Raw genomic sequence first — 27922 nt, 5'->3', positions numbered from 1 at the left:
TGGGTGGCATATCCGACTGAGGCTGTTGGTTGTAACAGGGGCTTTGAGGGTCGTTAGGGTAAGGAGGAGGGGAGGGGTTAGGTGGCAGGTTAGGTTGAGGGTGTAGGTTGGGACAGGGGGGGTCTGGGTTTGGGAGGGTTAGGGGAAGTGGAGAGGCATGTGTCTTCCGAGAGGTGGTGGGGGGGGGATTGTGTAGGGTGTTTCTCGAGAGAGCTGGTGTGGTTTTGTCTGAGGGTTGGGGTGTAGGTTAGGCTGGTGCTCGAGTTAGTGTGAGTAGGGGGATTAGGGAGGATTTTTTGAGAGGGCTGAGGGGGTGGGGCAGGGGCGGGAGGTGTGGTTGGGGGGATGGGAGTGGGGGGTAGAGGGCAAACTGGCCTGGGGAAGGGGGGCAAGTCTGCGGAGTTAGGTAGTAGAGGGCTTGGGGTAGGATTTGCGTCCGGTCTTTCTTGGGTTGAGGTCTGGGGGTCGAGGTCGGGAGGGGTGGGGCAGTTGGGTAGGGTCAGGATAGAGTTTCGCAGCTGGGGGAAGGTGAGTTCAAATTGGTGTAGGTTGAAGTTGTTGGCTTGGACCATGACTTTGCCATTTCTGTATAGTGTTATGGTGGTGTTAATTGTGAATGAGGAAGACTTGGAGATAGTTAGTCTTTGTCCGTGGGGGATGTTGGTGGTTTTGGTAACTTGCAAGTTGTTAGCTAGGTTATTTCTCCATTTGGCTTGGTGGGTGGTGTAGAAGATAAGGTCTGTTTTAGTCTTGCCTTTGAAGGAGCGGTGATGGACAGGGGGATTTTGGGATAGGTTAGTGGGATGGGGCCGTTAGGGGTAAGCTGTGCCTTGTTGCGCTCTGCCTTGTCTGGAGAGGTAGGTGCCAGTTGGGGGGGGGGGCACAGTGTGGAGATCGATTATGGAGGGATTAGGCTCGGAGATTCCTACTAGATTTTATGAAGAGAAGTGCCAGATGACTGTGGACAGGGAGGGGAGCACCCGGAAGCAGCCTGCAGTGCCTCAAATGAGGGGGAAGTAGGAATTATTCGCAGGGTGGCCTAATTACCGCTGCTGTTGGCAGGGTGAGGGGGCACTATAGCGCACTATAGCGCTGTTGTCGTTGGACCTAGGGGTGTGGAGGAGATAATTGGCATCATTGCAACAGATGATGTCTTGCATCTCTTAAAATTGCTCAACGGTATGGCCAAAGAAAATTAAGATCACTTCCAATAGATATTATGCCATCCTAGTGTATAGTGGGAGTTATTTGGTCTCCTTCAGCCGAGTAGATTGGGAGGGTATTTGGTTGAATGCCCATGTCAAGATGGCCACTGCTGAGGTTCGGCCAGTCCTCTTTTTATTGTTACTTTGAGGCTCTTCGATCAGTCCTCTTTCAGTTTCTGCGTGGAGTTGAGCAGGGCAGGGACAGACATAGGAAAATGGCCACCTATTTCGACCTATTCTGTATATTCTTCATAGGAGGCTTACATATGCTGGGAGAGTCAGTAGAGGATTCACTCTCAGGTCCATCCCAATGTGAGTCTGTGTGTGCGACATTGTGGACATTGAATGAATGTGGAATGCAGGCACAGCTCCCTCAGGTTTCAATCCTACGCAGCAAAGCAGTTCAGGGTGTGCTGTGATGCTCCATGACTCACCCAGTGGATGCGGGGACGGGGCACTCAAGATGCGGCTCAGTACCTTCTCATTTTTTCAGCCTATGTGGCATTCGGAGCCCTTGGCGCGTTGGGAAGTTTCCTGGTTCAGGCAGTCATCGTCATCGCCGGGCGCCATTTTAAAGTCAGGTGCCCGAATTCAGGAGCACTTTGTCGCCTCTCCTAATGAGAGTTATCGTCGTGTTCCGGTTATTTTCGGACGTCCCCACTACGATTCATACGGGTCACCAAATGAAGCAGATTTGTCTTCCCGTCCACCTCGCGCCCGGGGAACTCTGCTGCAGGGGCGAGGCATTCACTTCACGAGGACACCGAGCACGCAAAAAACGCCTCCGGAACCCCGGGCAGACTCAGGATAACAGCCCCCAAGTCATTCCCGCCCTCCAGGACTTAACGGCGGGGGGGGGAAGCTTGTCTCTTTCAAGATCCGAGATCCGGGCTCCCCGTCACGGCCATTGGGAGCTCGCAACAATGAAAGGCCAGGAGGAGCTCGGCAAGCCGAGTACGTAGGCTCACCTTCATAGCCCTGGGAGCCCGGTGCGATGTCCGGCTCACAGCCCTCAAGACCGTCCAGCATCGAGGGTCATGGCGGCAGGAGGAGGAAGTGACCTCATCGCGGCCCGGGCTCAGCAACACCATCCGGGGAGCTCAGAATGATTTCCAGCTAGGGGAGGCTCACACCAGTGGAAGCTGCGGTTAGGTTCCGTACCGGATACGTCCTGACTCAGATCCCCTTACGAGTCAGCAGGGGACCCTGTAGGAACGTCGGTAAGACCAGCGGGCTTCAAGTAGGATGTTGCCAATAGTTCTTATTTGCAGTTGTAGTCGCTCCGCTAGATGGTTAGTTAGTATCATTGTGTTGCTGTTGTATCCACCAGTGCAGGGATGTCGAGCAAGAGGATGGATGGGGGGCATAGACAGGGAATTTCACAAACTTGTGATCCCAAGCCCCGGAGCTTCATGGGAGAGCTCCTGTCAGGCGGCCATCTTGTCCATCAAATTAGATGTTGCTGTGGGCCACAATTCTTCTTATGAGCCACTCATAAAGCTACCTAAAGCTGATGAGCAGTCTACATCCTGCAAATTGAAGTCTAATTTTATTTTTATGTGAATTTTACAGTTTTAATTTATTAATGGTTTTTGTGATTTAATTTAAAACGTTATTTTAGTTAAACTTTTTACATATTTATTGTTCTCAGTGATGTTATTTTTATTAATCATTTTTGTAATTTTATCACTTGTATTATATATGTATTTAATTTTTTTTAGTGTTTTAATAGTTATTAAATATTAATATTGTTTTTTTTTTTTTTTTTTTTTTTTTTTATTTTTTTTTTTTTTGAAACCGTTTATTGCAGTTTATAGAAGTTACAGGTATGGGCCTACAACCACACGGCCGGCCGCTAGAGCATCAAAAGCATATTACATACATACAGCAAAAAATTTTCTCAGCGGTGCACAGTAGGAAGACAGGAGTGATCAATGGTGCAGGCCTCACAGCTCCATGCCCACAGTACGGTTCCATTTTCTTAATGCAAAACAACATAAACAAACCACAACCGCAAGGCAACCCTCGATCCAAAGTGACAACACGTGCTCCATAAGTGGGGGATCCAAACCAGCAGCAAAATTCTGAAGAGGGGGACGGGAGTAGATCAGGGACTGGGGGACCGCGCGCCCGCGGCCAAGGGAGGGGCGCCATCTAGGGAGACGGAGCCGGCGAGGCCGCTGGTAGCAGCGGCGGCTCACAAATACCCCCGCGGTAGGCGTTCCAGGGGCCCCAGAGTTTCATCCACGCCCCAGGCTTACCCCTCGCCACATACACCACCTTTTCACGAAACATACACCAATCCATATGCTCTTTCCAGGCCGACACCGCAGGGGGCCTCTGGGATCCCCACAATTGGGCAATATCACGCTTGGCTATCATGTATCCCAGAGTCACCCACCGCGCCTGCGGGACCGAGTAGTCATTTGGTTCCCAGACATTCAGCAAGCATCTCCTCGCTTCAGGCAGCAGCGCGACACGCGTAACCATTCGTAGAACCTCATGCACACCACGCCAGAATCGCTCCACCTTCGGGCACTCCCACAGTATATGCATGAAAGTCGCCAACGCACCACAGCCACGCTTACACATTCCATCACCGGCAAAACCCATACGTAAAAGCCTTGGCCCCGTCACATAGACCCGGTGAAGGATCTTGAGCTGGACGAAACGAAGGCGAGCCGGGATGGCCACCTCTTTCGGAGAGGCCACCGCGGAAATCCAATCCTCGTCGTCCAGCTCCAGCCCGTCGGCAACCCAAGCCTCGCGGAGACTAGTCAGCAGACACGATCTATCGTTAATCAATTTTTTGTATATGAGGGAGATCGTGCTGTCCGGGACATGGCCATCTAGCACTCTGTCCTCCAGGGGGGAAGACTCCGGAATGGATGCAACATCCGGGAAGACGGAGCCCAGCGCATGGCGGACCTGTAGGTACCGAAAGTACTCACTGCCCTGCAGCTGAAACTCCGCCTGCAGCGTCTCAAAAGTTTTGAATCCCCCCCTCGTCCAGAGATCTCCCACCGTGCTGATTCCGATCGTGTCCCACTTCTCGAAGCCCTTCGACGTCCACAGGGAGCCCAACCTCTCAGATGCATACAGCGGAGACGCTCGGGTCAAACGGTCCTTCCACCCCATAGCTGCATTAGCCGCGTGCCAGACACGCACCATGACACGCGTCGGTCCCGTCAAACGGGAGTCGGGCGCGCCAGAGTAGAGCGCTCGATTATAATCGCCACCGGGCAGAAGCGTCCTGTCCATCTCAAATGCCGGGTTCAAGGCGGGCCCGTAAAGGCCATGGTTAATTGCAGCTAGTTGGGAGGCCCAGTAATACCGTTTGATGTCCGGGAGGGCGACCCCTCCATCGTACCACGGGAGCGTCAATTTAGCCAGAGCAATACGCGGCCTCCCGTCCCAGAACAGGCGCCGCTGGAGGCCCTCCACCTCGCGAAAGTAGCGTGCCGGGGCCAAGTCCATGGTATTCTGGAGGGCGTAGAGGAAGCGCGGCAGGGACATCATTTTAAATAAGGCCGCTCGGCCAAGCGGCGAGAGCGGCAGACGCCGCCAGCGCACCACGTCCTCCCTCAGACGCTGGAGGGGGGGCAACAAGTTCCGCTCATAGCGGGCCTCCGGGTCAAGAGTGATATATATACCCAGGTACCGGAAACCCTGGGAGGCAATCTGGATCGGACAGTCCCGTGGCAGGACCGGGGCCTCCCCGGAGAGCACATAGACACAGGATTTCGCCCAGTTGATGACCAGGCCTGAGTTGCGACCGAAGGAGCGCAAAACATCAACCAGGACGATCAGTGACTTGCGCGGGGAGGCGAGATACAAAAGGATATCGTCAGCATAGAGGGACACGCGGTCCTCATGCTCGGGGGTCCAGCGGAGACCACGGATAGAAGGGTGCCACCGCAGCCACTCCGCCAGGGGCTCCATGGCCAGGGCGAACAGGAGAGGCGACAGGGGACAACCCTGTCGCGTGCCCCGCCCCAGCGCAAATGGGGCAGATACTCGCCCATTCACCACCACCTGCGCCAACGGGCCCGAATATAGCAATTTGACCCAGCTGACGAAACCCGGGCCGAACCCAAACTTCGCCAGCATCGCCCAAATATATGGCCATTCGAGCGTATCAAACGCCATGGTGGCGTCCAAGGACGCCAAGATGGCCGGCTCCCGCACAAACGGGACACGTGCGAGCACCCCGTGTAAGCGCCGCAGATTAAGCGCCGTGTTGCGATGTGGTATAAAGCCCGATTGGTCTTGGTGGACCAAATCGCCCACCACGCCAACCAACCGGTTGGCCAACACCTTGGCGAGGATTTTGGGCTCCGCGTTCAGAAGCGAAATCGGCCTATAGGATGTGACCCGCTCACGGGGCTTCCCCTCCTTATGGATCACCACAATTGTAGCCAGACGCTGGTCCGGCGGGAGGGAGCCCTGCGAGTGGGCCGCAAGGAACATCGCGCGCAGGTGGGGCGCCAACACATCCGGGCGTAGCTTGTATAGCTCAATGGGAATACCATTGGGGCCCATGGCCTTGCCGGATGCAACCGAGCGAATAGCCGAGGCAATTTCGTCCGAGGTGGGCGGGGCATCCAGCGAATCCCTGTCCTCCACCGTAAGGGAGGGCAGTGCGATGTCCCGAAGCAAGGCATGGGAATCTTCCTCCGAGCAGGGAGAGACCGGGGAGTAGACTTCGCGGAAATAATCCGCGAAGCAGGAGACAATGGCTTCCGGCTCAGTGACGCACACACCATCCACGCTCTCAATCAAAGGCACCACGCGGCTCGCTCTTTCCCTCTTGTCCAACCACGCAATCAATTTGCCAGCCTTGTCACCCACATCATACAATCGCCCCTGCTGCTCTCTACTGAGGCCCCTGGCCGCCTCCGTGATGAGGGCCCGATAGGCCGCCTGCTTTAAGTGCAAAACATGCAACTTAGCGTCTGTTACCCCGCTCCCCAGGTCACCCTCCAGTTCTGCAATCTCGGCCTCAACCCGGGTCACCTCCTCCCGCTCGCGCCGCCGGGCATTGGAAATAAAGGAGAGGGCCTCCCCTCTAAGAACCACCTTGAAAGCCTCCCACAGGGAGATGGCAGACGGGACCGACCCCACATTCTCATCGAAATAGCGCTGTAAGGATTTGATCAAGTCGGCACGAATGGTGGGGTCGCGCAAATACCATGCATTGATCGGGGCCACCCTGCCATCCCCCCTCGGGAAGACATCGAAATGCAACAACAATGGGGAGTGGTCTGAGATACCCCGTGCCAAATGGCGCACCTCCCCCACCCTCCCTGCATGGGCCGCCGGGACAAGGATATAATCAAGCCGCGAGAGGCTACCATGGGCCCCCGAGTGGAAGGTGTACTGTTGCAATACGGGATGCTTTAAGCGCCAGCAATCCACCAGGCCCAGCGTGTCTAAAAGGCCGGGCAGCCACGCCTGTGCCCGGGGGAGGTCCCTAGGGGGATGGCGATCCATAGACCCAGAGGCAACCGCGTTAAAGTCCCCTCCAACCACCAACAGGCCACCCGGAAGGTCCAGAAGGAGGCGCCCCAGGTCCGCAAATGTAGTGGCTTGTAACCCAGGCGGGACGTACACTGATATAAAGATAAACACTCTACCCTCCATTCGTCCCACAAGAACAGTGTAACGTCCCCTCTCATCATGGCGCACCTCGTCAATCTCCAACGGGAGCGAGTTCTTGACCATAATACCCACCCCCCGCGAGCCCGAAGTGAAGCCGGAGTGGGCCGCCAAACGATATCCCCGCCGATTCATTGCATGAAAGGTGTTACCTATAAGGTGTGTCTCCTGCAGGAAGACAACATCTGGTGAAATACGTTTTAAATACTGCAGGACCACACCACGCTTAATCCTATCCCCCAGGCCGTTAACATTCCATGACAACACAATCAAATCCCTACCCCCCATCATACGTCAAAACAATCGGTCGCCCCCCACCGAGCATCTTAAAAACAACAAAACAGTTGCGGGTTTGCCTTGCGGTGTTAACAAACAACACACCCCCCCCACCCCCCGGTCCCAACAGAACTCCCCCCTCCCTGCACCCCTGCATGAGCCCAGACAGCCCCCCCAAAGTGCAGTGTGCCTGTCGCCCCATAGCTAAGTACTAACTAGTCCCCCAGAGGAGGAGGGAAGCCCCCAGCAGACCCCACCCGACCTCCATGGGAGGGGAACATACGAAAGCAATATATGGTAAAGGAACAATATCCAGAGCAAGGCCTATACAGTCACCCCTCAATTCTGATCCGGCGGGCCCTCCCCGCCAGCCGCGCCCCCCCCACCCCGATCTCCAGGCAAAGTATCTAACCAGTCCCCAGCCGCCTCGGGCCGGTCGAAGAAGTGCGTACGGCCATCCACCTCCACCCTCAGCTTAGCCGGAAAGAGCATTGAGTACTTGAGGTTTAGGTCCCTTAGGCGACGTTTAATACCAAGAAAGCTCTGTCGCTGCTTCTGGACCGCCGGAGTAAAGTCTGGGTAGAAGTGTACATCCATGTTGTCCAGCCTGACCGGTCCCTGTTGCCTGGAGGTCTGGAGGATGGCGTCTCTGTCCCGGAAATTAAAAATCCGGGCAATAATAGGCCGCGGCGGGGCACCGGTCTTAGGGCGGCCCCCAGGGACCCGGTGGGCACGCTCCACCGCAAAAAGCTTACTCAGCCCCCGGGGCTGGAGATGGGTCAGGATCAATTCTTCCACGAAGAGATCTGCCGCCTCCGCCTCTCGGCCCTCCGGCACACCAATAATGCGAACATTGTTCCTCCGGGCCCGACCCTCGGAATCCTCCAGTCGCCGGTCCATCAGGGCGCTCGCCTGGCCAAGCCGGCGCACCTCCTTCTGGAGGGCCACCACGTCCGTCGTGAGGCTCGTTGTGGTGTGGGCCAGGGAGTCAACTCGGTCGTTCGTTTTTGACAAGTCTGCCCTCACAAGGCCCACATCCACCAGGACCGAGTCAATTTTTTGCGCCAGGGTATCGAAACGCTGGTCCACTGAGGCCTTCATCTCTGCGATGGCGCCCATGACGTCCCGGAGGGTCAGGTCCACCGGTTGGGCAGGCGCCTCCGTCGGGCCCACCAGGGATGACCGCGATGTCTCCGGAGAACCCTTCTGGAGCGTATAGCGATCCATACTATTGGCCTGGTGCGCCGTGCCACGGCGGGTTGTCTTCATCTTCGTCCGGTCGCCATCTTGTTTGGTGGACATGCTGGCCCTTCCACCGTCGTGCCAAGATCTCCAAACGGGCCGCCACACCAAATCACGGGTGTCAGGGGGGGGGGGCGGGGGCGGCCACCGGGCCGCGGGTCAACCCACCGCCGGCGGGTCAGCCGGGCACCTGGACAAGGCAACACCACCGCACCCCGCTCCGCAGCCCGACCCCGCCTGAGGCAAGGAGGGTGCAAAAGCGAAAGTGAAAGTGCGGGGTACGCGAGTCGCCCAGCCCCGCTCGCCGCTGTTATTCACTTCGTCCCCGGATCGCCCCACTACTCCAATCCGGGGGGCCGGCGAGGAGAAGGCCGCAACCTTCAATCGATGCTCCCACCGGTGTTCGGGGTCCGATTCGAGCCCAAAAAACGGGTGGCGCCTCAGCTCGGGTTCACCGACACAGTCCCCTCAACAAGGACAGGATATCTCCAGGATTAATTCAGGAGGTCGCGGAGGTCCTCGGGAGCCTCGCACCTACGCGGCCATCTTGGTTGCGCGCTTTTTATTTTATTATTAATGATTATTTCATGATTGTATTTATTATGCTTTTCTTTTTTTTTTCATTTATGCTAAAGTATATATTATGTTCGTAAGTTATACAATCAAATTCTCAATTTTTATATCATATGTATTTTTTTCTGTAAATATATATTTTAGGGGGCGTGGTCAAACGGTTCAACGCGGCGGGCGCGTCTTAGCCTGGCTCCCGTAGCCCTGTGGTGATCCTACATAATCCCGACATAAATCCTAAACCCTAGACTGCAGTCTGCGACCTCCAGAGCTGCAGCGGACCGCGGAGACATGGAGCCCAAGCTGCCCGACATCGGAGCGGCGTGTGCGGCCCAATCTGCGACAGCCGCTGTGAGCCAGTGCTGGAGAGTGGCGTGAACCCGGAGATGTATTGGGCCAGGATTATCTATCCGTGACCCGACGACGATGCTAATTTTGCCTGGCCAAAGGCGGGCCCTAGGTCCTTGTGCGTCGGAGTCTTGGCCTCCGTATTTTTCCAGGCTGCCACCGGGACGCTGCTGAGTGCAGCGGCCACTCGCAGCCTGTGAGCCGCGCTAGATATCAAGCGGCCACCGGCAGTGACATCGTGACCTCTTTCTGCCACGGAGGGGGATACAAATTTGAGAACCGGCACGTCAGGTGAGGAGCCGTGGGTGCCGAGAGCGGAGGAACCCTTGGAGCATAAGTCGGCATCAGCCCGACCCATCGGGTCACATTATTGAGCCCTATCCAGAGGCAACACATTATATAGAAGATATCGGCCGCGAAGGGCCCGGGTGCACAAACAGACCACGGTGTTGCTTTCTCACTGCCTCATAAGCAAAGTGGCACTCAGACCCAGTGGAGGACTGGCCGGGCCTGGGTGAGATGACCGGAGCCACGCTTGCTCGCGCAGACTAAATCCTAGGAAGGCGCCAATTAGAGGTTCGGTTATGGTCCCACTTGCGGAGGCGGCTGGGCTAGATCTCAGTGCGGCTCGTAGGTGGGTTCCACACCCGTCGCGCAGACTCCCTCAGCCACTGGCCGGGGCCTTGGCATTTCAGGCCCTCTATCGGGACCCCTAAATTGCTCATCGCTGCTATATTCAGACCCGCCATCATGTCTAAAAGCCAGCATACGGCCAGGCCTGAAAGCAGAGCACATTAGATAAATACACTGGAGGCGCTGTCAGCCACACCACCTCCATCGAGACACCCACAGCCACACCAGACAACACCGCACTTCTAGCTGCGATTACGCAAACAAGGGATACAATGGACCCTAAAATCAGCGCAGTCAGTGCAGATGTCATGCTGTTGCGGCAGGACCTCCACAATCAATCAATCAATCAAGATAATTATAGAGCGCGCTACTCACCCGTTAGGGTCTCAAGGTGCTGGGGGGGGGATGCCGCTACTGCTCGAAGAACCAGGTCTTGAGGTGCTTCCTGAAGCTGAGATGGTCCTGTGTCAGTCGAAGGTGGGAGGGGAGGGAGTTCCAGGTCTTTGCTGCTAGGTAGGAGAAGGATCTTCCTCCGGAGGTGGCTCTGCAGATCTGTGGGATGATGGCGAGGGCGTGGCTGGTGGAGCGGAGATGGTGGGTGGGGGTGTAGAACGTGAGACGGCTGTTGAGGTATTTCGGTCCCATGTTGTGGAGGGCTTTGTGTGCGTGGGTGAGCAGTCTGAACATGATCCTCTTGTTGACGGGGAGCCAGTGGAGATTTGTTAGGTGAGTTGAGATGTGGCTTCGGCGAGGGATGTGGAGGATGAGACGCGCAGAGGCGTTTTGTATGCGCTGGAGACGGTTTTGGAGTTTGGTTGTTGTTCCAGCGTAAAGGGCGTTCCCGTAGTCCAGTCGGCTGGTGACGAGGGCCTGGGTGACTGTTCTTCTGGTTTCGGTGGGGATCCATCGAAAGATCTTCCGGAGCATGCACAGGGTGTTGAAGCATGCGGAGGAGACGGCGTTGACTTGCTTGGTCATTGTGAGCGAGGAGTCCAGGATGAAGCCCAGGTTGCGTGCGTGGTCGGTGGGAGTTGGTGCGGCGCCCAGTACCGAGGGCCACCAGGAGTTGTCCCATGCGGAGGGGGATTGTCCGAGGACGAGGACCTCCGTCTTATCCGAGTTGAGTTTGAGACGGCTGTGCTTCATCCAGTCTGCTACCTCTATCATTCCTTCCTGGAAGTTTGTTTTTGCGGTGGCTGGGCCATTGGTGAGGGAGAGTATCAGCTGGGTGTCGTCGGCGTAGGAGATGATGTTGAGGTTGTGTTTTCGTGCGATGGCGGCGAGGGGGCTCATGTAGATATTGAAGAGTGTTGGGCTCAGTGAGGATCCTTGGGGTACGCCGCAGATGATTTCGTATGCCGAGGAGTGGAAAGGGGGGAGGCGGACTCTCTGGGTTCTGCCGGTGAGGAAAGAGGTGATCCATTCCAGGGCCTTCCCCTGGATACCCGTTTTGTTGAGGCGGTGGACTAGGGTGCGGTGGCATACGGTGTCAAAGGCTGCTGAGAGGTCCAGGAGGATGAGGGCGGCTGTTTCTCTGTTGTCCATTAAGGTTCTGATGTCGTCTGTGGCTGCGATGAGGGCGGTCTCGGTGCTGTGATTTGCTCGGAATCTGGATTGGGAAGGGTCGAGCGAGTTGTTGCCCTCGAGGAAGGCGGTCAGTTGTTTGTTGACGGTCTTCTTGATGACTTTGGCCAGGAAGGGGAGGAGTGAGATGGGCCGGAAGTTCTTGAGGTCCCTGGGGTCAGCGGTGGGTTTTTTCAGAAGAGCGTTGATCTCAGCGTGCTTCCAGATCTCTGGGAAGGTGGCTGACGTGAAGGAGCTGTTTATGGTGTTCCGTAGGTGGGGTGCGATGATGGTGTCGGCCTTGTTGAAGATGTGATGGGGGCAAGGGTTGGCGGGGGAGCCGGAGTGGATGGTGTTCATGTTGTGGATGGTGTCTTCGCTGCTGATGGGGGTCCAGGAGTTGATGGTGGTGGTGGGGGCCGTCGGGCTGGTGTCCGGAGGTGGAGGCTGGGGACCGAAGCTGTCGTGTATGTCAGCAATCTTGCGGTGGAAGAACGTGGCGAGGGAGTTGCAGAGGTCTTGTGAAGGGGTGATGTCGTTGTTGTTGGCGTCTGGGTTCGAGAACTCTTTGACGATGCTGAAGATTTCTTTGCTGTTGTGGGTGTTGTTGTCTAGTCGTTCCTTGAGCGATGTCCTCTTGGTGTTCCGGATCTGCTGATGGTATTCGCAGGTGGCAGCTTTGAGGGCTGTCATGTTGTCTCGGTCCGTTCTTTGCGCCAGGTTTTTTCGAGAGTTCGGCAGGATTTCTTTGCAGTTTTGAGGGCGTCTGTGAACCATGCAGGTTTTCTGGTGGTGGACTTGCAGTGGGTGTTCTTTAGTGGAGCAAGGTCGTCGGCGCAGTTGGTGAGCCAATGGGTGAGGTTGAGTGCTGAGATGTTGGCGTCGGGTGTGTTGGTGTCAGCAGGTGGGTTCTGGCTCAGTGATGTGGTGAGTTGGTCCGTGGTGATTTTGCTCCAGCATCTGCGGGGGATCCGAAGCGTGTGTTGGTGATGGGTGGGCTTCTTGAATGTGAAGTGTACGCAGCTGTGGTCGGTCCAGTGAAGTCCGGTGGCGTGGTTGAAGGTGATGTGGTTGCTGGCGGAGAAGATGGTATCGAGGGTGTGGCCGGCGAGGTGGGTGGGGGAGTCTACTAGTTGCTTGAGTCCGAGGCTGGTGAGGTTGTTAAGCAGTGCGGTGGTGGCGCTGTCATTGTTGTTTTCAAGGTGAAAGTTCAGGTCTCCTAGGAGGACGTAGTCTGGTGAGGCTAGGGCGTGCGGGCTGATGAGGTCGGCTATGGTCTCGCTGAATTGTACGCGCGGGCCCTGGGGTCTGTAGATGAGAGTTCCTCTGAGGGTGGTCTGGGGGTCGGTGTGGATCTGGAAGTGTAGATGTTCGGCGGTGGGGAAGGTGTCTTCGATGTTGGTCGTGATGCTGATGGTGTTCCTGTAGATGACGGCGACCCCTCCTCCTGTTCTGTTGGTGCGGTCCCTTCGGGTGATCTTGTATCCGTCCGGGATGGCTATAGCGATGTCGGGGGCTGAGGAGGCGTTCATCCAGGTTTCTGTGATGAAGGCGACGTCCGGGGCTGTTGAGTCGAGGAGGTCCCAGAGGTTGATGGCGTGCTTGTGTACGGAGCGGGTGTTGAGGAGGATGCACTTGAGGTGGTTGTTGCCGATTGGTTTGGTGGGCATGGAGCGGTTTTGGAGGCAGGTGAATTTGCAGGCTTGACAGGTGAAGTGTCCATGGGTGCGCTTGGGGGTGGCTTGGTAGCAGGTGGGCGGTCGTCCGGTGTTGAGTGCGTTGAGGGCGGTAGTGTCGTATCTCAGTCGGTTGGTTTGGATCCTGCGAGGTCCAGGGGTTCTGGCGCTGAGCGCGGTCCAGGCGTGGACGGGTGTAGACGGGCTTGCCTTTGGCGCGCCCTCTACGCGTGACCACTGCGCGTTCGCGTGGTCTCCGCCATAAATGGCGAAGTGGGAGGGAGGAGCAACTGGGAGGCGGGAGCGGGGCGGCGAATGGGAAGGGAGGTGAGGATACAGAAGAGAAAGGGGGCGGGCCGCAGGGGAGCAGCGGCGGGGAGCGGGGAGGAGTGCACAGGCGGGAAAACGGTCCCAAGGGGCGGCGAGGGAGAGAGAAAAAATACAATCACAAAACAGTGGCAAAAACAGTCACGGGGCAACAGTACAGTTACAGGGCACAAAATACAGGAGAGCACAAAATACTAGTTAGCAGAGGACGCAAACTCGCGGCAGCAGCGGTGATAACCTGAGCGCACTCACGAGGAGCCGTGCGGTACATGGAGCGACCGGCCCTTCAGCAGGGACAAGGTCACAGCTCACTACCGTGCGGACTCTGCCATAAATGGCCAAGTGGGAGGGAAGAGCAGCTGGGAGGCAGGAGAGGGGCAGCGAATGGGAAGGGAGGTGAGGATACAGAAGAGAAAGGGGGCAGGGCTGCAGGGGAGCAGCGGCGGGGAGCGGGGGTAGTGCACAGGCGGGAAAACGGTCCCAAGGGGCGGCGAGGGAGAGAGAAAAAATACAATCACAACACAGTGGCAAAAACAGTCACGGGGCAACAGTACAGTTACAGGGCACAAAATACAGGAGAGCACAAAATACTAGTTAGCAGAGGACGCGAACTCGCGGCAGCAGCGGTGATAACCTGAGCGCACTCACGAGGAGCCGTGCGGTACGTGGAACGACCGGCGCTTCAGCAGGGACAAGGTCGAGAGCTTGACGCAAGCTGAAAATAGGATTTCCAGGGCAAAGGACGCCATTACGTCACTGCAAGGCAAGGTCTGCACCCTTGAGGGTCTTACACAGGGGCTGGCCTCTCAAGTCGAGGGTGCTGAAGGAAGAGCCCGACGCAATAACCTGTGTTTTGTGGGGTACCCAGAGGGATGTGAAGGATCGGACATGTGTGCATTCTTGGACCGCTGGCTTAAATCCTGGATCCCAGACAAGGCTTATGGCTCATGCTTCGTTGTGGAGCATGCGCACCGGGCACTCGCAGCCAAAATGCCTCCCAGGGCTCGTCCCCGCCCCGTTATTGCACTGGATCCTCAACTACCACGACTGCGATGTAATCCTGAGACAAGCACAGGGCCGCAAGTCCCTAACCTTCAAGTCCCACCCAATAATGATTTTTCCGGCTATACCAAAATTGTACAACAACAGACAATCATTTACCGCTGCCAAAGGGCACCTCCCCGAATTGCAAATATCTTATATGCTGGTCTTCCCGGCTCGACTCACTTATAAAAACAACACAATGTTCTTTGACACCCTGGGGGAGGTATTTCAATGGACGGATGAGAGTCTGTTGATCAGGGCTCGCACGACGCCACCTCGTGATTCAGATTTATCATCCGGAGATCCATGCCTGCAGAAGAACACACAAACACACCTCCCAAAGATAAACGGCAGCACTGATCAAGATCCACCTGGCGCTCTCACTCCCATGGAGATAAACAAAACGGAACCCAGAAGGCGGACTTGTAAGGGGCATTTGACCTGCACTTGGCTGTGCCACATTCATGTCGAGTATCTCTCCTTACCAATATGACTACACATCGGCAACGACAAAGGCTACTATGTTGATACAGACTCTTCTATAGGTCCCACGGACAACCGATAGGGATGGGACCCTTGGGGGCAAAGTTTGGACTTCATTGGCCCTCACCCCCCATTGGAGTGGAACCCATACTAAGTCCGCCACAGATACTTCAACATTCTTTGAGGTATTGGGTTGGGAATGGGCGGGGGTGGGATGGGTGGGAATGTTCTTATTTCAATTCTTGTTTGTTGTTAAAGTTTTATGCATCTACAGAATATTATTTAATAGTGGCATCTGCGTCTCACACGTCTCCAACTCTCATATCATATATTATGTCTGTACCAACGAATAATATAGCTCTGCCCGGGGCAATCAAAGTCGTCTCCTGGAATGTTCGGGCCTCTTAGATAAGATTAAGAGGGGTGCAATTCGTAAATGAGCGAAGTGCCTGTGGGCGGATGTTCTACTCTTGCAAGAGACTCACTCACAGGGGACCCATGCCTCGCCTGTCACGGGTACACAGAAGTATTCCTCTCAGGGTTTACGAGAGGTTCACGGGGGCTGCTATAGTCATCCACCGTAGAACCCCATATACCCATTCACATACATGGACCGACAAGCAGGGCCGATACGTGTTTCTACATGGTATGATCTGGGAAGAGCCCATAATACTAGGCAGTGCATATGCCCCCTCCCCCCATCTCAGCCAGGCATTTTCAAAGTGTCTCATTGACACGTGGGGCTCATTGCCGATGTACTGTCACTTGTGGGTGAAGACTGGAACAGTGTGATAGACCCCGACCGAGATGGATGTCGCCCCGCCAAGCCACATGCCACGCTCAAGGAATCTTGGCTGGGGCCCATGGGGGATTTTTCATCCCACAGACACCAGCTTCACAAATATCTCCCGGATACATGGGTCCTTTTCCAGACTCAATTACATTTTCGTTACTAGAGCCCACGCCTCTAGGGTCATGGTGACAGAGATTCTGCCAAGAAGTCTGTTGAATCATTACCGGTCTAAATTCAGCTATATATCGGTCCTGGACGGCCTGCATTTCACTGGCGTATGTCACCCTGGCATTTACATAATTCCACCTATAAAATGAATCTCCATACTGCCTTGTTATAGTACTTCTCCTTAAATACAGAATCAGCACCCACTGCTGCAATTCTGTGGGAGTCCATGAAGCCCACCATTTGGGGGTCGATATCAGTTATTGCACGGCTGCCAGACACCAGAAGAAATCGACCCCGGTACAACTTGAAGCCTCGATCCTCAAATCGGAATATGATGCTCTGGTGCCTGAGGGTAACAATGCACGCAGGCAACTGGTGGTGCAGCAGAGACAATATCAAAGCTTCCTTCTAGATGAAGCTAGACTGGCTTGGTAGGCCACACAAAGTCTAATCTACCAATGGGGCGATAAGTCTGGGAAATTACTGCACAGGCTGTGTCAGTCTGCCCTCAAACCGATAGATGTCCCAGTGATTACTTCCTCCAAAGGAGAGTTGTTATCTGACCCCACATCCGTAGCCACGATCTTTGCCGAATTCTACCGTTCCCTTTATACTGAACAAAAGGTCATATCATAATCCCAGATAGAGGAATTCTTTCAGGACATTCCGCCTATGGCGTTGTCCGACACAGCTCGCGACTCCCTAGATGAACCTATCACGCTAGAGGAGCTCACCTCGGCTGCGGCGGGGATAGCAACGGGTTCCCCAGTGAGTTCTTCAAGGCGTATGCATCTATACTGGGGCCCCACTAACTCGCGACTCTAGATGAAGCCATCCAGGAAAAGACCATCCCATTGGACTCGCGACACGCGGAAATTGTTGTTTTTCTTAAACAAGGGTGGCCCCCGGACCTATGTTCATCCTACAGGCCCATATCCCTGCTCAACTTCGAGGCTAAGCTCTTAGCCTATGCACTGGTGAATCGGTTGCTCCCGTCCCTTACAGATTTAATCCATCCTGATCAAGCCATCTTCATGCAGCGCAACGTCGACCCGACATAATATCCGCAGACTTCATAACGCCATGGCTGCTATTGACTGTCTTGACAAACCAGCAGCCCTGCTCCTTGTAGACATGGACAAGGCATTTGATTCAGTGAGCTGGACCTATATGTTCATCTAATTGAAACATTTAAACATGGGTCCTCATCTTATTACATTGATTAGATTACTATATACCGACTTAACGGCTTCTGTGCGGGTGTCCTGAACAACTTCGGCTCACTTCCCTATAAATCGAGGTACACGTCAGAGTTGTCCCCTCTCACCTCTTTTATTCATCTTAACTGTTGAGCCGCTCGTGGCCTGGGTGAGACGCAATGTCCTCTATAGCGGATTTGAATGGTCTGTGGATATATCTGACCGTATTGCCCTATAAACCGACGACATCCTATTTTTCCTGACCGATTCTCATCGGCAGGGCCCAGAATACTTCAGGTTATGCGTATCTTTGGTGAGACATTGGGCCTTCACATGAACCTCACTAAGTCTCAAATATGGGCACTTAGAGGGTCCTTGGGGAACAGGAGATAGGCCGACGGCTTGAAACAGGTCAAACAGGGCTTCACATACCTCTGCATTTTTGTATCAGACAGTTAATCTCTCTCTTGGCAAGAAAACCTGAAAATAACCACGACCAAAGTTAAAGCTGAGTTGAAGAACTGGGCCTCGCTCCCTCTTTCACTCTACGGAATATCAGCCATCTTTAAGATGGTATCCCTGCCGAAATTACTGTACCAATTACAATCCTCTCCATACCCGATCACCATGACCTGGTTCCGGCAAATGAATACCACCTTGGGCCAATTCATGTGGGGAGATTCCATGGCTAGAGTCGCTCTGCGTACATGCATGCATACTGCGGTGGCATTGACACGGCAGACATACATTCCTATTACCCTCCATCGTGATTACAGGTCTTGAATGATTGGTGGTATGGGCCAAGAGATGAAATCACGTATAAGATCGAACAGTGGATTCTGGGAGAACCATCCCTATTTCCACTCCTTTATAGCAGATCAACCCCAAAGGGACATCCCCCCGCTATGCTGGTGGTAATTTTTTCCTGGCGACAGGCACTGCGTCGCATGGGTTGATGGGGGCGCCATACACGGGAGACCCTGTTGTGGCAAAATTGTCTACTCTCTCAGGTCGCAGACTTATAGGGGTTCCAGGGATGGGATGCCATTGAAACTCAACCTTAGGAGATTTTATGAGGGGCCATATTCTGAAGTCCTTTCAAGATCTCTAGGGGGTATTTTCTATGCCCAACTCTCAATATTTTAAAATATTTACAATTACGCCATGCCTTGCAGTCATACATAAGGGACCTGACAGCCTTGCCAGAGTTTAGTCATAAGAGGGCAAGCTCCTGATAGGGGTCCTGGAGACCATAGAATTTCTAAAATGTATCAGACCCTAGTGACAAACAGCCCCACAACCCTAGCCTCTCTTTGGGCCGCATGGGACAGAGATATAGGACCCATAGAAGACGATGACTGGTCCGAGGCACTTCAATCACCACGTGGAGCTGCAATCTCCACCCGACTACGTTACATACAATTCAAATACCTACGTAGGGTGTATTACACTCGACATAGATTATGGCGGGCTATGCTGATCGCCTCTCCCCAGTGTCTCCGCTGTCACTATGAGGACGGCACCTTCCTACATACCGGACATGCCCCACTCTCGACCAATTCTGGTGCGGGGGTTCTGCAAAGCTTATCCGCAGTCTTAAAATTGGATATTCCTCGATCTCCCAAGCTCACACTTCTGCACTGCACAGATGAAATTGGGGGTAATCAGTATAAAAGACATTTATTATTTTTGGATCCGACACTTGCAAAACGAGATATTGCACAACATTGGAAGGCTGACACCCCGCCTTGCATATCAACATGGAAGGGTGGCATGGATTATGCTATGGAGCTCGAACGACCAGCATTCATTGCCCGTGGATGCCCTCACAAGCACACTAAAATATAAAAACAGTGGGCCACGTATGGGAACATACCCATAGAGACGCACACTAAAGAAGATAATTAATTAATGAATGAAGTGGTAACATGCCGCTAAAGATTAAGGGTTTACACTGTCACCATACACCTGTAACAGTGACTTATGTAACCATGAGATACATGCAAGTGACTAGAAGCAGATTCGTGATTAGATGCTGTTGTTGTTTTTGTGTATTGTGTGTAATCCTACGATACTGGATAAGATGTGGACTATAACGTCTCTCCGATATACAGATGTTATGACGTGCAAGTCCACTGTCGCTTGGATATCCTGTACTGACCTCCATAAGTTTAATAAAATGTATTTCCCAAAATATATATACATTTAAAAGTTACTATAGTGTTTGATAATAAAAATGTAATATGTTTAGCTTTTTTTTTTACCATATTTTGATCCTCCACATTTTTGTAGTTGATATTTTGTCCTTTACATTCAAAGTGTGGAAAGATAATATTTGTAATCGATATTTTTGGGTCAATTTTTTCGCCTCCGATACTTCATCATACAACCGAACTTGAAAATTCTTACACAAACATCTAAAATGGGTTGTTCTTATTCCAGTAGAATTTTAGTTTTTGTTTATTTGTTACTTAAAGCATGCTAACCATTTTGAAAACACACATTGCAATATGACATTTACGCAGGTCTATGATAGAGTATGTACAAACTGCACAAGTTGCACAAAAGGCAAATGCCACATGTAGGCGACAGCAAGACCTTGAACAATTATTGTTTTGTTAATATTTGGCTAGAAAAATCTTCTCCCTCCGCCTTAAAGGTAGAGTGCTACTTAGAACCACAATTATAAGAAGAAAGACACTGCTGCCAGGGAAGATTCTTGCCTGCCTAGGAGAGAACTGAGGGGCTCATTAGGATGGCGGGTGGAGGCACAACTGCCGTGGTGGCGGAAAATGCCTTTTTCAGCACTCCATCGGCGGTCATTGCAACTGCCATATTATGATGGGCGTAGATAGCCCATTTCACATCCGCTGCGGTGTTTGTCGTTCCGCCAGCAATCTCCATCCACAGACGGAGCCAATAGAGAGGTACCGCTGTGCGGAATGCGATGAAGACCGCTAGTCGAATCACGATGCCCCAAACAGCCCAGCAGCGGAGAATCTGGCCATACGGGGATGGTGGTGGCAATACTGTGGAGAGCTCCATGTGTTGCTGACCGCTGGGAAATAGGCAGTGTTTGGCCTTTCCGCAGCAAATCCGACCGCCGCGGACGGATTTTCAGATTTTCCAGTGGTGAATCCTGGAAATGGTATCCGAACGCCACGGTACGGTGTTTCAGGCAGGGCATCCTAATTTGACCGCCTGTTATGCCACGGTACCGGCGGACGGTACATTTTCGCGACCACGGCGGTCGGTATGCTTTTCCGCCCGCCATCCTAATGAGCCCCTGAGTCTTTATTGTGGGCTCTAAATGGCTAACGAGGGTTGAGCAAGCTACTCTTTTTGGGAACCCACACAAAGAGAAAGGGATTCGGATATTTCAAGGAGCGTCAAATGCTGGGGATTGACTTTTACAAGGAAGAAGAAAAGGTCCAACAAACAGAGGGTGCTGCACTGTATTCAAGAAAAGCAGCAGGTCCCTTAAACTGAACCTGTGGCCTTGGTCCTCTTTAGAAGTGGGGAAAGCCTTTCCTCTTTTGAACATTGGGGCCTGGTATCTGTGGAGCCATCCCTAAAGAATGGAGACATCTTGAGTGCATGGAAATACATTACAATCTTGGAAATCTGGCAACCCCAGCAGGCCACCATCCCTGTAAGTGCTGGCCATTCCTAATGGGGTCGCAAATAGCGACAGCCTCGTGAATATTAATGAGGCAGGCAATTTGCGTCTAGCAAAATTAAATTTACAACAGTGTCTCAGACACTGTTAGCGATTCCTAATGAGGTTGTATATTGCCTGCCTTATTAATATTCATAAGGCAGGTGATATTTACGACCCCAATAGGAATGGCCAGCACTCACAGGTAAGGTGGCCTGCTGGGGTCAGCAGACCACCAGGTCTGTGACTGATTTTTTAATAAAGCAGTTTTTTTTTCAAATGCAGCCTGTTTTCGTTAAAGGAAAATGGGCTGCATTTAAAAAAAAAAAAAAACGTTTCTGTTTTATTTTTTAAGAGCAGGCATGGGTCCCTGGGACCACTGCCTGCTCGTAAAAAAATATATTTTTGCACACATTCACAAAGGAGAAGGGGTCCCTTTAGGTGGTAAACTGCGAGTGTTTTGCGGCCGCAAATGCAGTCGCAAAACAATGGTACATTCCATTGTTGCTCGCTAGTAGGAAGAGACACCCCTTTCTAATAGCATTTTCTCAAAAACTGGACATGTTGTTTTTGAATGTCACCTCCTCCAGACATAAGATTTCCTTCATTTTGTACCAATGAAACAATAAATTGTTGATATTTTTCTCTAAATTGTTTTGAAAATTGTACCCTATGTATTTCTTAAGTGCAATGCGGTTTTGGTGAATTTGTTCCATGGGAAAACCTCCATCCATGTCTCAGATTACTGAGCCCTTGAACCGGTTTCCCACTCAACCAATGATCAGACTCTGTTTGCTGTGGCTTTCTGTATTTACTGAATGCCCCTTCTGGCTGTTTACTTCTTTGTACATTGTAAAGTGTTCAGTATGACATGTTTGCAAATAAACATACTTAAAAGAAGCAAATAGATACCTGTACCAGTTGCAGTAAATATCTCAGCAGCTCTTCAGTGCACAGCAACTCTAGCCGCTTCACGGACATGCTGCGGACATTCGTGTCAGCAAAGTTAATGCCCAGCAGTTCTAGGGCAATTGCGATATCCAGGGACTGTGGGTTCCAGTGGTCGAGCAGCCAGTGTAAGTCTTGCACAGTCGCCATATCTCCCCATTGGATTTGGTGCAGGTATTTCGGGAGGTTGTCGCCATACTTAGCGCATTGCTCTTTGAAGGCTTTCAGGCGGTCCATGTCTGTAGGGCAGATTGGATCCTGAAAGTCAAACTCCTCCTGACCTTTGGATCTGGCGAAGGTGCCAGTTGGGCTCAAGCAGCTGAGTTCAACGGTCCTGCTGTGAGGGAGAACCACCGGGTAGGCATACGTGTCCAGGATGATGCTGATGGCCAGGCCCCCCTCTGTGTTGGGATTGGTGTTCGAAGAAATCCTGTCGGCTTCAAAGGTGAAGAGCTCCTCCTCTTGCTCCGGGTAGGGCCACATATACAGAATGTGCTCGCCTTGCTGCAAGAGTGACCTGTGGTCGATTAGAAGCAAGTTGACAAAGTAGAGCAGCTTGGAATTTCCCTTGGTCTGATAGTCTGTGCCCAGCTGTTGCAAAGGTTTGGTTCCCCTCAGCAGACTGTCCGCACTCTTCTCGTAAACACTGAGGTTTAGTTTAGAACATTCTGGGAGGTTCTTCACCAATATGTCAAACTCCAGCCAGATGTTCCAAAGAACTTCGTCATCGAAGGGCTTGGGTTCCGTACTCACCGATGACAATATGCGGCTTCCGTGGAGGATGCTAGCCACGACATAAACGTGACTGGGGCACTTGGGGGGCAGGATTGGGATGTCTATCCCAACAATCTTAGCTCTAAATGTTCTATCAAAGTCCCACAGAGACAGCACTATAATCTGCTCAACATCTTTGTCTTTCAGCTGCAGCTCTTCGTGAGTGGCACTAAACCCCGTCAATTCATCGATCAACGGCCAGTCAACAGAGGGCAGTTCATCTTCATTTTCGAAAGAGGTATGGACCAAGGACAAGATAATGTCCTGCTTGGTTTTTAGGCAGTGTCTTATCCATAAGAAGTCTATAAGTGGCTTCTTCCCAACAATATACTCCTCCCGGCCATAGACTTGTAACACTAAGTCATCCTTTCGTTGACTGGAATCGAAGCCGTTCTGCTGAAAGCACATTTGAATCACCATGTCTGGGAGATCGTTGACATTTAATCTCACCTTAAGGCACTCTTTTCCATAGACAATGGTAACAAGTTGTTCCTGCGTTACGAGTGCCTTCAGGTTTTCAGGGACCGGCACAGATGTGGCCCAAGGTTCCATGAAGTAACTAATTCGATCCCGTTGACGAAGTTCCAAGTGCCTGGGTCGCGCCAACTGTCGGCGTGCAAAGGCGAGCTCATCGTGGGAGTAGCGGCAAACATCGATTGCTCCAAGGTTGAAGCCAATAAGCTCGATCAGCAGTTGTTCATGCTCAGCATTGACATCGAAAGCTTGCAACCGGTTTTTAACATGGATTTCGCCTTTCAGGAAGCCCCTCGCGTTCCAGTACTTAACTGCCTCCAGAGTCTGGAGAATTTGCTGGTCGTCGTAAATCTCGTACCAGTCCCCACCTTTCTTGTACAGCAGCTGGTAGGATTCTGGGTTGGTCACTTCGTACACCTGGCGCCGGGCGCTCTCCTTCCTCGCCGCCAGGACAATGCTCAAGCGCAGGTTCCCAACAGTGGAGTTGCTGGGGATGTCCAATGATAGCCGCTCAAATGTCCTTTCATTGTGTTTTTTGGTGGGTAAAGTTATTATGAGTGAAAGAGTGTCCTCTCTTAGACATTGTGTAAAAACTGGACCCTCAGAAGACTCGGCCATTGTGGATTTCTCCTAAAAAAAGAAAAAATCAAACATTAGAAAGAGGAGACAATGTCAGAAACCACATTAGTGTCTGTCTGGATGTCCCAAGAGCTGTCTCTGCTTTATTGATTCTATTTTCAACAAGAGCTAAATTTCTATTAGGAATTTGGGAGTCTTGCAAAGGTGCCCTTCACCAAATTCTCATTTTTGTAAAACTTGGCCAACCAGGTGAAATTGACTAAGCAAGTAAAATCTGTCCAAAATTAGTATTTACACAAACATACTTCACTGCAGGAAAATTCTCCCACAAAACAATTGTACTTTTAGAGGACATTTGCCTGCAGGCCCAATTTTGTGAAGGTGACAAACTTTTTCTCTTAGGCAAGTGGCAACGTTTGTCGCCAAGACTTCACTGGTGGAAGGATATAGGAGTGTGTGCGTCTCTAATGTTTCAATGTGATGTCAGATCTTCCAAAAACTTCACAGAGTTCCATATATTTGGCATCGCTTGAAGGATCGATACCAGAGCAGTGTTAGCAATGAGTACAACATTGAAGACTCGTCTAATAATAAACTACAGGTCAAGATCTGGACTTCTCGCCCCTCGGTGGTGTTCATGATTCCACCCGACACCAGTCGAGAACAATAAGAGACGGAGCAGTTTGATGGTAGTGTTTAAAGTCCACACTTGTGCATCACCTGACTTGGCCAGACGTGTTTTTCTTCAATGTTCAGAATGTTTTGTTACGGAGCTTAAAGTTAGCATTAAGTGTGCCCCCAAATATTGCAAGTTTAGCTGCTGTTACCATACGTTTCGGATTTTTCTTGAGAGTCCCAAATTTGACTTCGATGGACATTTGACCTTGGACCCTGAATCTGGTTTGACGTGTCAGTCTGGGAGACTTTGCATCCTCTGGCAGGCGACCTTTCAGGCCTCTGCTGGGAGAGCAGTGTAAGGTGCTGCTTGTGAGCAGGGTGGCCCCTGGAGGCCTCTGCTGGGAGAGCAGTGTATGGTGCTGCATTTGAGCAGGAGCAGGGTGGCCCCTGGAGGCCTCTGCTGGGAGAGCTGTGTAAGGTGCTGCTTGTGAGCAAGGGCAGGGTGACCCCTGGAGGCCTCTGCTGGGAGAGCAGTGTAAGCTGCTGCATTTGAGCAGGAGCAGGGTGGCCCCTGGAGGCCTCTGCTGGGAGAGCTGTGTATGGTGCTGCTTGTGAGCAGGAGCAGGGTGGCCCCTGGAGGCCTCTGCTGGGGGAGCTGTGTAAAGTGCTGCTTGTGAGCAGGAGCAGGGTGGCACCTGGAGGCCTCTGCTCGGAGAGCAATGTAAGGTGCTGCTTGTGAGCAGGAGCAGGGTGGCCCCTGGAGGCCTCTGCTGGGAGAGCAGTGTAAGGTGCTGCTTTTGAGAAGGAGCAGGGTGGTCCCTGGAGGCCTCTGCTCGGAGAGCAGTGTAAGGTGCTGCTTGTGAGCAGGAGCAGGGTGGCCCCTGGAGGCCTCTGCTGGGAGAGCAGTGTAAGGTGCTGCATATGAGCAGGAGCGGGGTGGCCCCTGGAGGCCTCTGCTGGGAGAGCTGTGTAAGGTGCTGCTTGTGAGCAGGAGCAGGGTGGCCCCTGTAGGCCTCTGCTGGGAGAGCTGTGTAAGGTGCTGCTTTTGAGAAGGAGCAGGTTGGCCCCTGGAGGCCTCTGGGAGAGCAGTGTAAGGTGCTGCATTTGTGCAGGAGCAGGGTGGCCCCTGGAGGCCTCTGCTGGGAGAGCAGTGTAAGGTGCTGCTTTTGAGAAGGAGCAGGGTGGCCCCTGGAGGCCTCTGCTGGGAGAGCTGTGTAAGGTGCTGCTTGTGAGCAGGAGCAGGGTGGCCCCTGGAGGCCTCTGCTGGGAGAGGTGTGTAAGGTGCTGCTTGTGAGCAGGAGCAGGATGGCCCCTGGAGGCCTCTGCTGGGAGAGCAGTGTAAGGTGCTGCTTTTGAGAAGGAGCAGGGTGGCCCCTGGAGGCCTCTGCTGGGAGAGCAGTGTAAGGTGCTGCTTGTGAGCAGGAGCAGGGTGACCCCTGGAGGCCTCTGCTGGGAGAGCTGTGTAAGGTGCTGCATTTGAGCAGGAGCAGGGGGACCCCTGGAGGCCTCTGCTGGGAGAGCTGTGTACGGTGCTGCATTTGAGCAGGATGGCCCCTGGAGGCCTCTGCTGGGAGAGCTGTATAAGGTGTTGCTTTTGAGCAGGAGCAGGGTGGCCCCTGGAGGCCTCTGCTGGGAGAGCTGTGTAAGGTGCCGCTTGTGAGCAGGAGCAGGGTAGCCCCTGGAGGCCTCTGCTGGGAGAGCAGTGTAAGGTGCTGCTTTTGAGAAGGAGCAGGGTGGCCCCTGGAGGCCTCTGCTGGGAGAGTAGTGTAAGGTGCTGCTTGTGAGCAGGAGCAGGGTGACCCCTGGAGGCCTCTGCTGGGAGAGCTGTGTAAGGTGCTGCTTGTGAGCAGGATGGTCCCTGGAGGCCTCTGCCGGGAGAGCTGTGTACGGTGCTGCATTTGAGCAGGATGGCCCCTGGAGGCCTCTGCTGGGAGAGCTGTGTAAGGTGCTGCTTTTGAGCAGGAGCAGGGTGGCCCCTGGAGGCCTCTGCTGGGAGAGCTGTGTAAGGTGCTGCTTTTGAGAAGGAGCAGGGTGGCCCCTGGAGGCCTCTGCTGGGAGAGCAGTGTAAGGTGCTGCTTTTGAGAAGGAGCAGGGTGGCCCCTGGAGGCCTCTGCTGGGAGAGCAGTGTAAGGGTCTGCATTTGAGCAGGAGCAAGCAGGGTGACCCCTGGAGGCCTCTGCTGGGAGAGCTGTGTAAGGTGCTGCTTGTGAGCAGGATGGCCCCTGGAGGCCTCTGCTGGGAGAGCTGTGTAAGGTGCTGCTTGTGAGCAGGAGCAGGGTGGCCCCTGGAGTCCTCTGCTGGGAGAGCTGTGTAAGGTGCTGCTTGTGAGCAGGATCAGGGTGGCCCCTGGAGGCCTCTGCTGGGAGAGCTGTGTAAGGTGCTGATTGTGAGCAGGAGCAGGGTGGCCCTTGGAGGCCTCTGCCGGGAGAGCAGTGTAAGGTACTGCTTGTGAGCAGGAGCAGGGTGACCCCTGGAGGCCTCTGCTGGGAAAGCAGTGTAAGGTGCTGCTTGTGAGCAGGATGGCCCCTGGAGGCTTCTGCTGGGAGAGCTGTGTAAGGTGCTGATTGTGAGCAGGAGTTGGGTGACCCCTGGAGGCCTCTCCTGGGAGAGCGGTGTAAGGTGCTGCTTGTGAGCAGGATGGCCCCTGGAGGCCTCTGCTGGGAGAGCGGTGTAAGGTGCTGCTTGTGAGCAGGATGGCCCCTGGAGGCCTCTGCTGGGAGAGCTGTGTAAGGTGCTGCTTGTGAGCAGGAGCAGGGTGGCCCCTGGAGGCCTCTTCTGGAAGAGCAGTATAAGGTGCTGCTTGTGAGCAGGAGCAGGTTGGTCTCTGGGGTGCCCCACGCTGTCAACAGTGACAACGGGACGTCTTGTACACAAATGATGAACACTCTTGCAAAAACTGAATGCTACCTGAGGCTGTTGAGTTCAGGCTTGCCAGAAGCAACAACACTTGCATACCCCCCCCCCCCATCTAATTTGAAATCCGAGGAGCACGTCGCTATGTTCTTATGAATAGTACTTTATGTAATATTACTTACTGCAATATGTTCTTATTCAAGCCCCTTCATCATGTCTCTTATGCAGCCCGTATTCGAACAGGAGTCAGGAGCGCAACACCCATAGGCCTAAAAGGGTTTTAGACCCCCTCCTCCCCCACCGTCGAGTGTCTCAGCTCGAGCTGCTGCAGCTCGAGTTGCTGAGGCCTGGGCTTTGTCTGGACTCTTATGTCAGCCACACCCAAGTATTCCACAGGTCTTTAAGAGACCATTTTCATGCCTTTGTGAACTGGTTAAGGAGGTTTTGTAGTTCTGTTCACTGATTCCAGTACCCCCTGGGTCCCCACTCTCTCTATTCCTTACAATAATATTTTAGGTCTCGCCTAGGCAGCACTTGCATGGTCTCTTCGAGACATGCAGTATTCAGGATATGGGCATGAAGTTCTGCCTGATTTCTGCGCAGCTTTTTAATTGGCTCTTGTCACTGTCGTTTCTAAATGGTGGTTTTTCATTAGTCAAGAGGCTTAGTAGTTCCTCCTTAGTACCACCTATTCTCTTCTTGTAACCTCCTATGGGGACACCCCCTTTTACATGTGTTGTTACTCAGTACTTTATAAATACAGCTTTGGAGCACTATTTTCACAAATAGCTTTGTCCTGCCTGCTGTTTCAGGCAGGAAATGCTCTTCCACAA

General features: G+C 53.1%; 1 protein-coding gene across 2 annotated transcripts in view; it reads right to left on the bottom strand.

Moving 5' to 3' along the window:
- Positions 1-27922, bottom strand: part of LOC146797317 (phosphatidylinositol 4,5-bisphosphate 3-kinase catalytic subunit gamma isoform-like) — a 132735-nt gene that overhangs the window by 75572 nt on the left and 29241 nt on the right. For both annotated transcript variants that reach the window (XM_085624316.1, XM_085624317.1), the window contains one exon: positions 21756-23669. In XM_085624316.1, the coding sequence (XP_085480442.1) occupies positions 21756-23657 (1902 nt within the window). In that variant the 5' untranslated portion in view covers positions 23658-23669. The remainder of the gene's footprint in view (positions 1-21755; positions 23670-27922) is intronic.

This window comes from Triturus cristatus, chromosome 9 (assembly GCF_964204655.1).
Source record: "Triturus cristatus chromosome 9, aTriCri1.1, whole genome shotgun sequence".
NCBI classification, from domain to species: Eukaryota; Metazoa; Chordata; class Amphibia; order Caudata; family Salamandridae; genus Triturus; species Triturus cristatus.
Note: the sequence above shows the minus strand (reverse complement) of the source record. Positions and strands in the feature narration are given on the sequence as shown.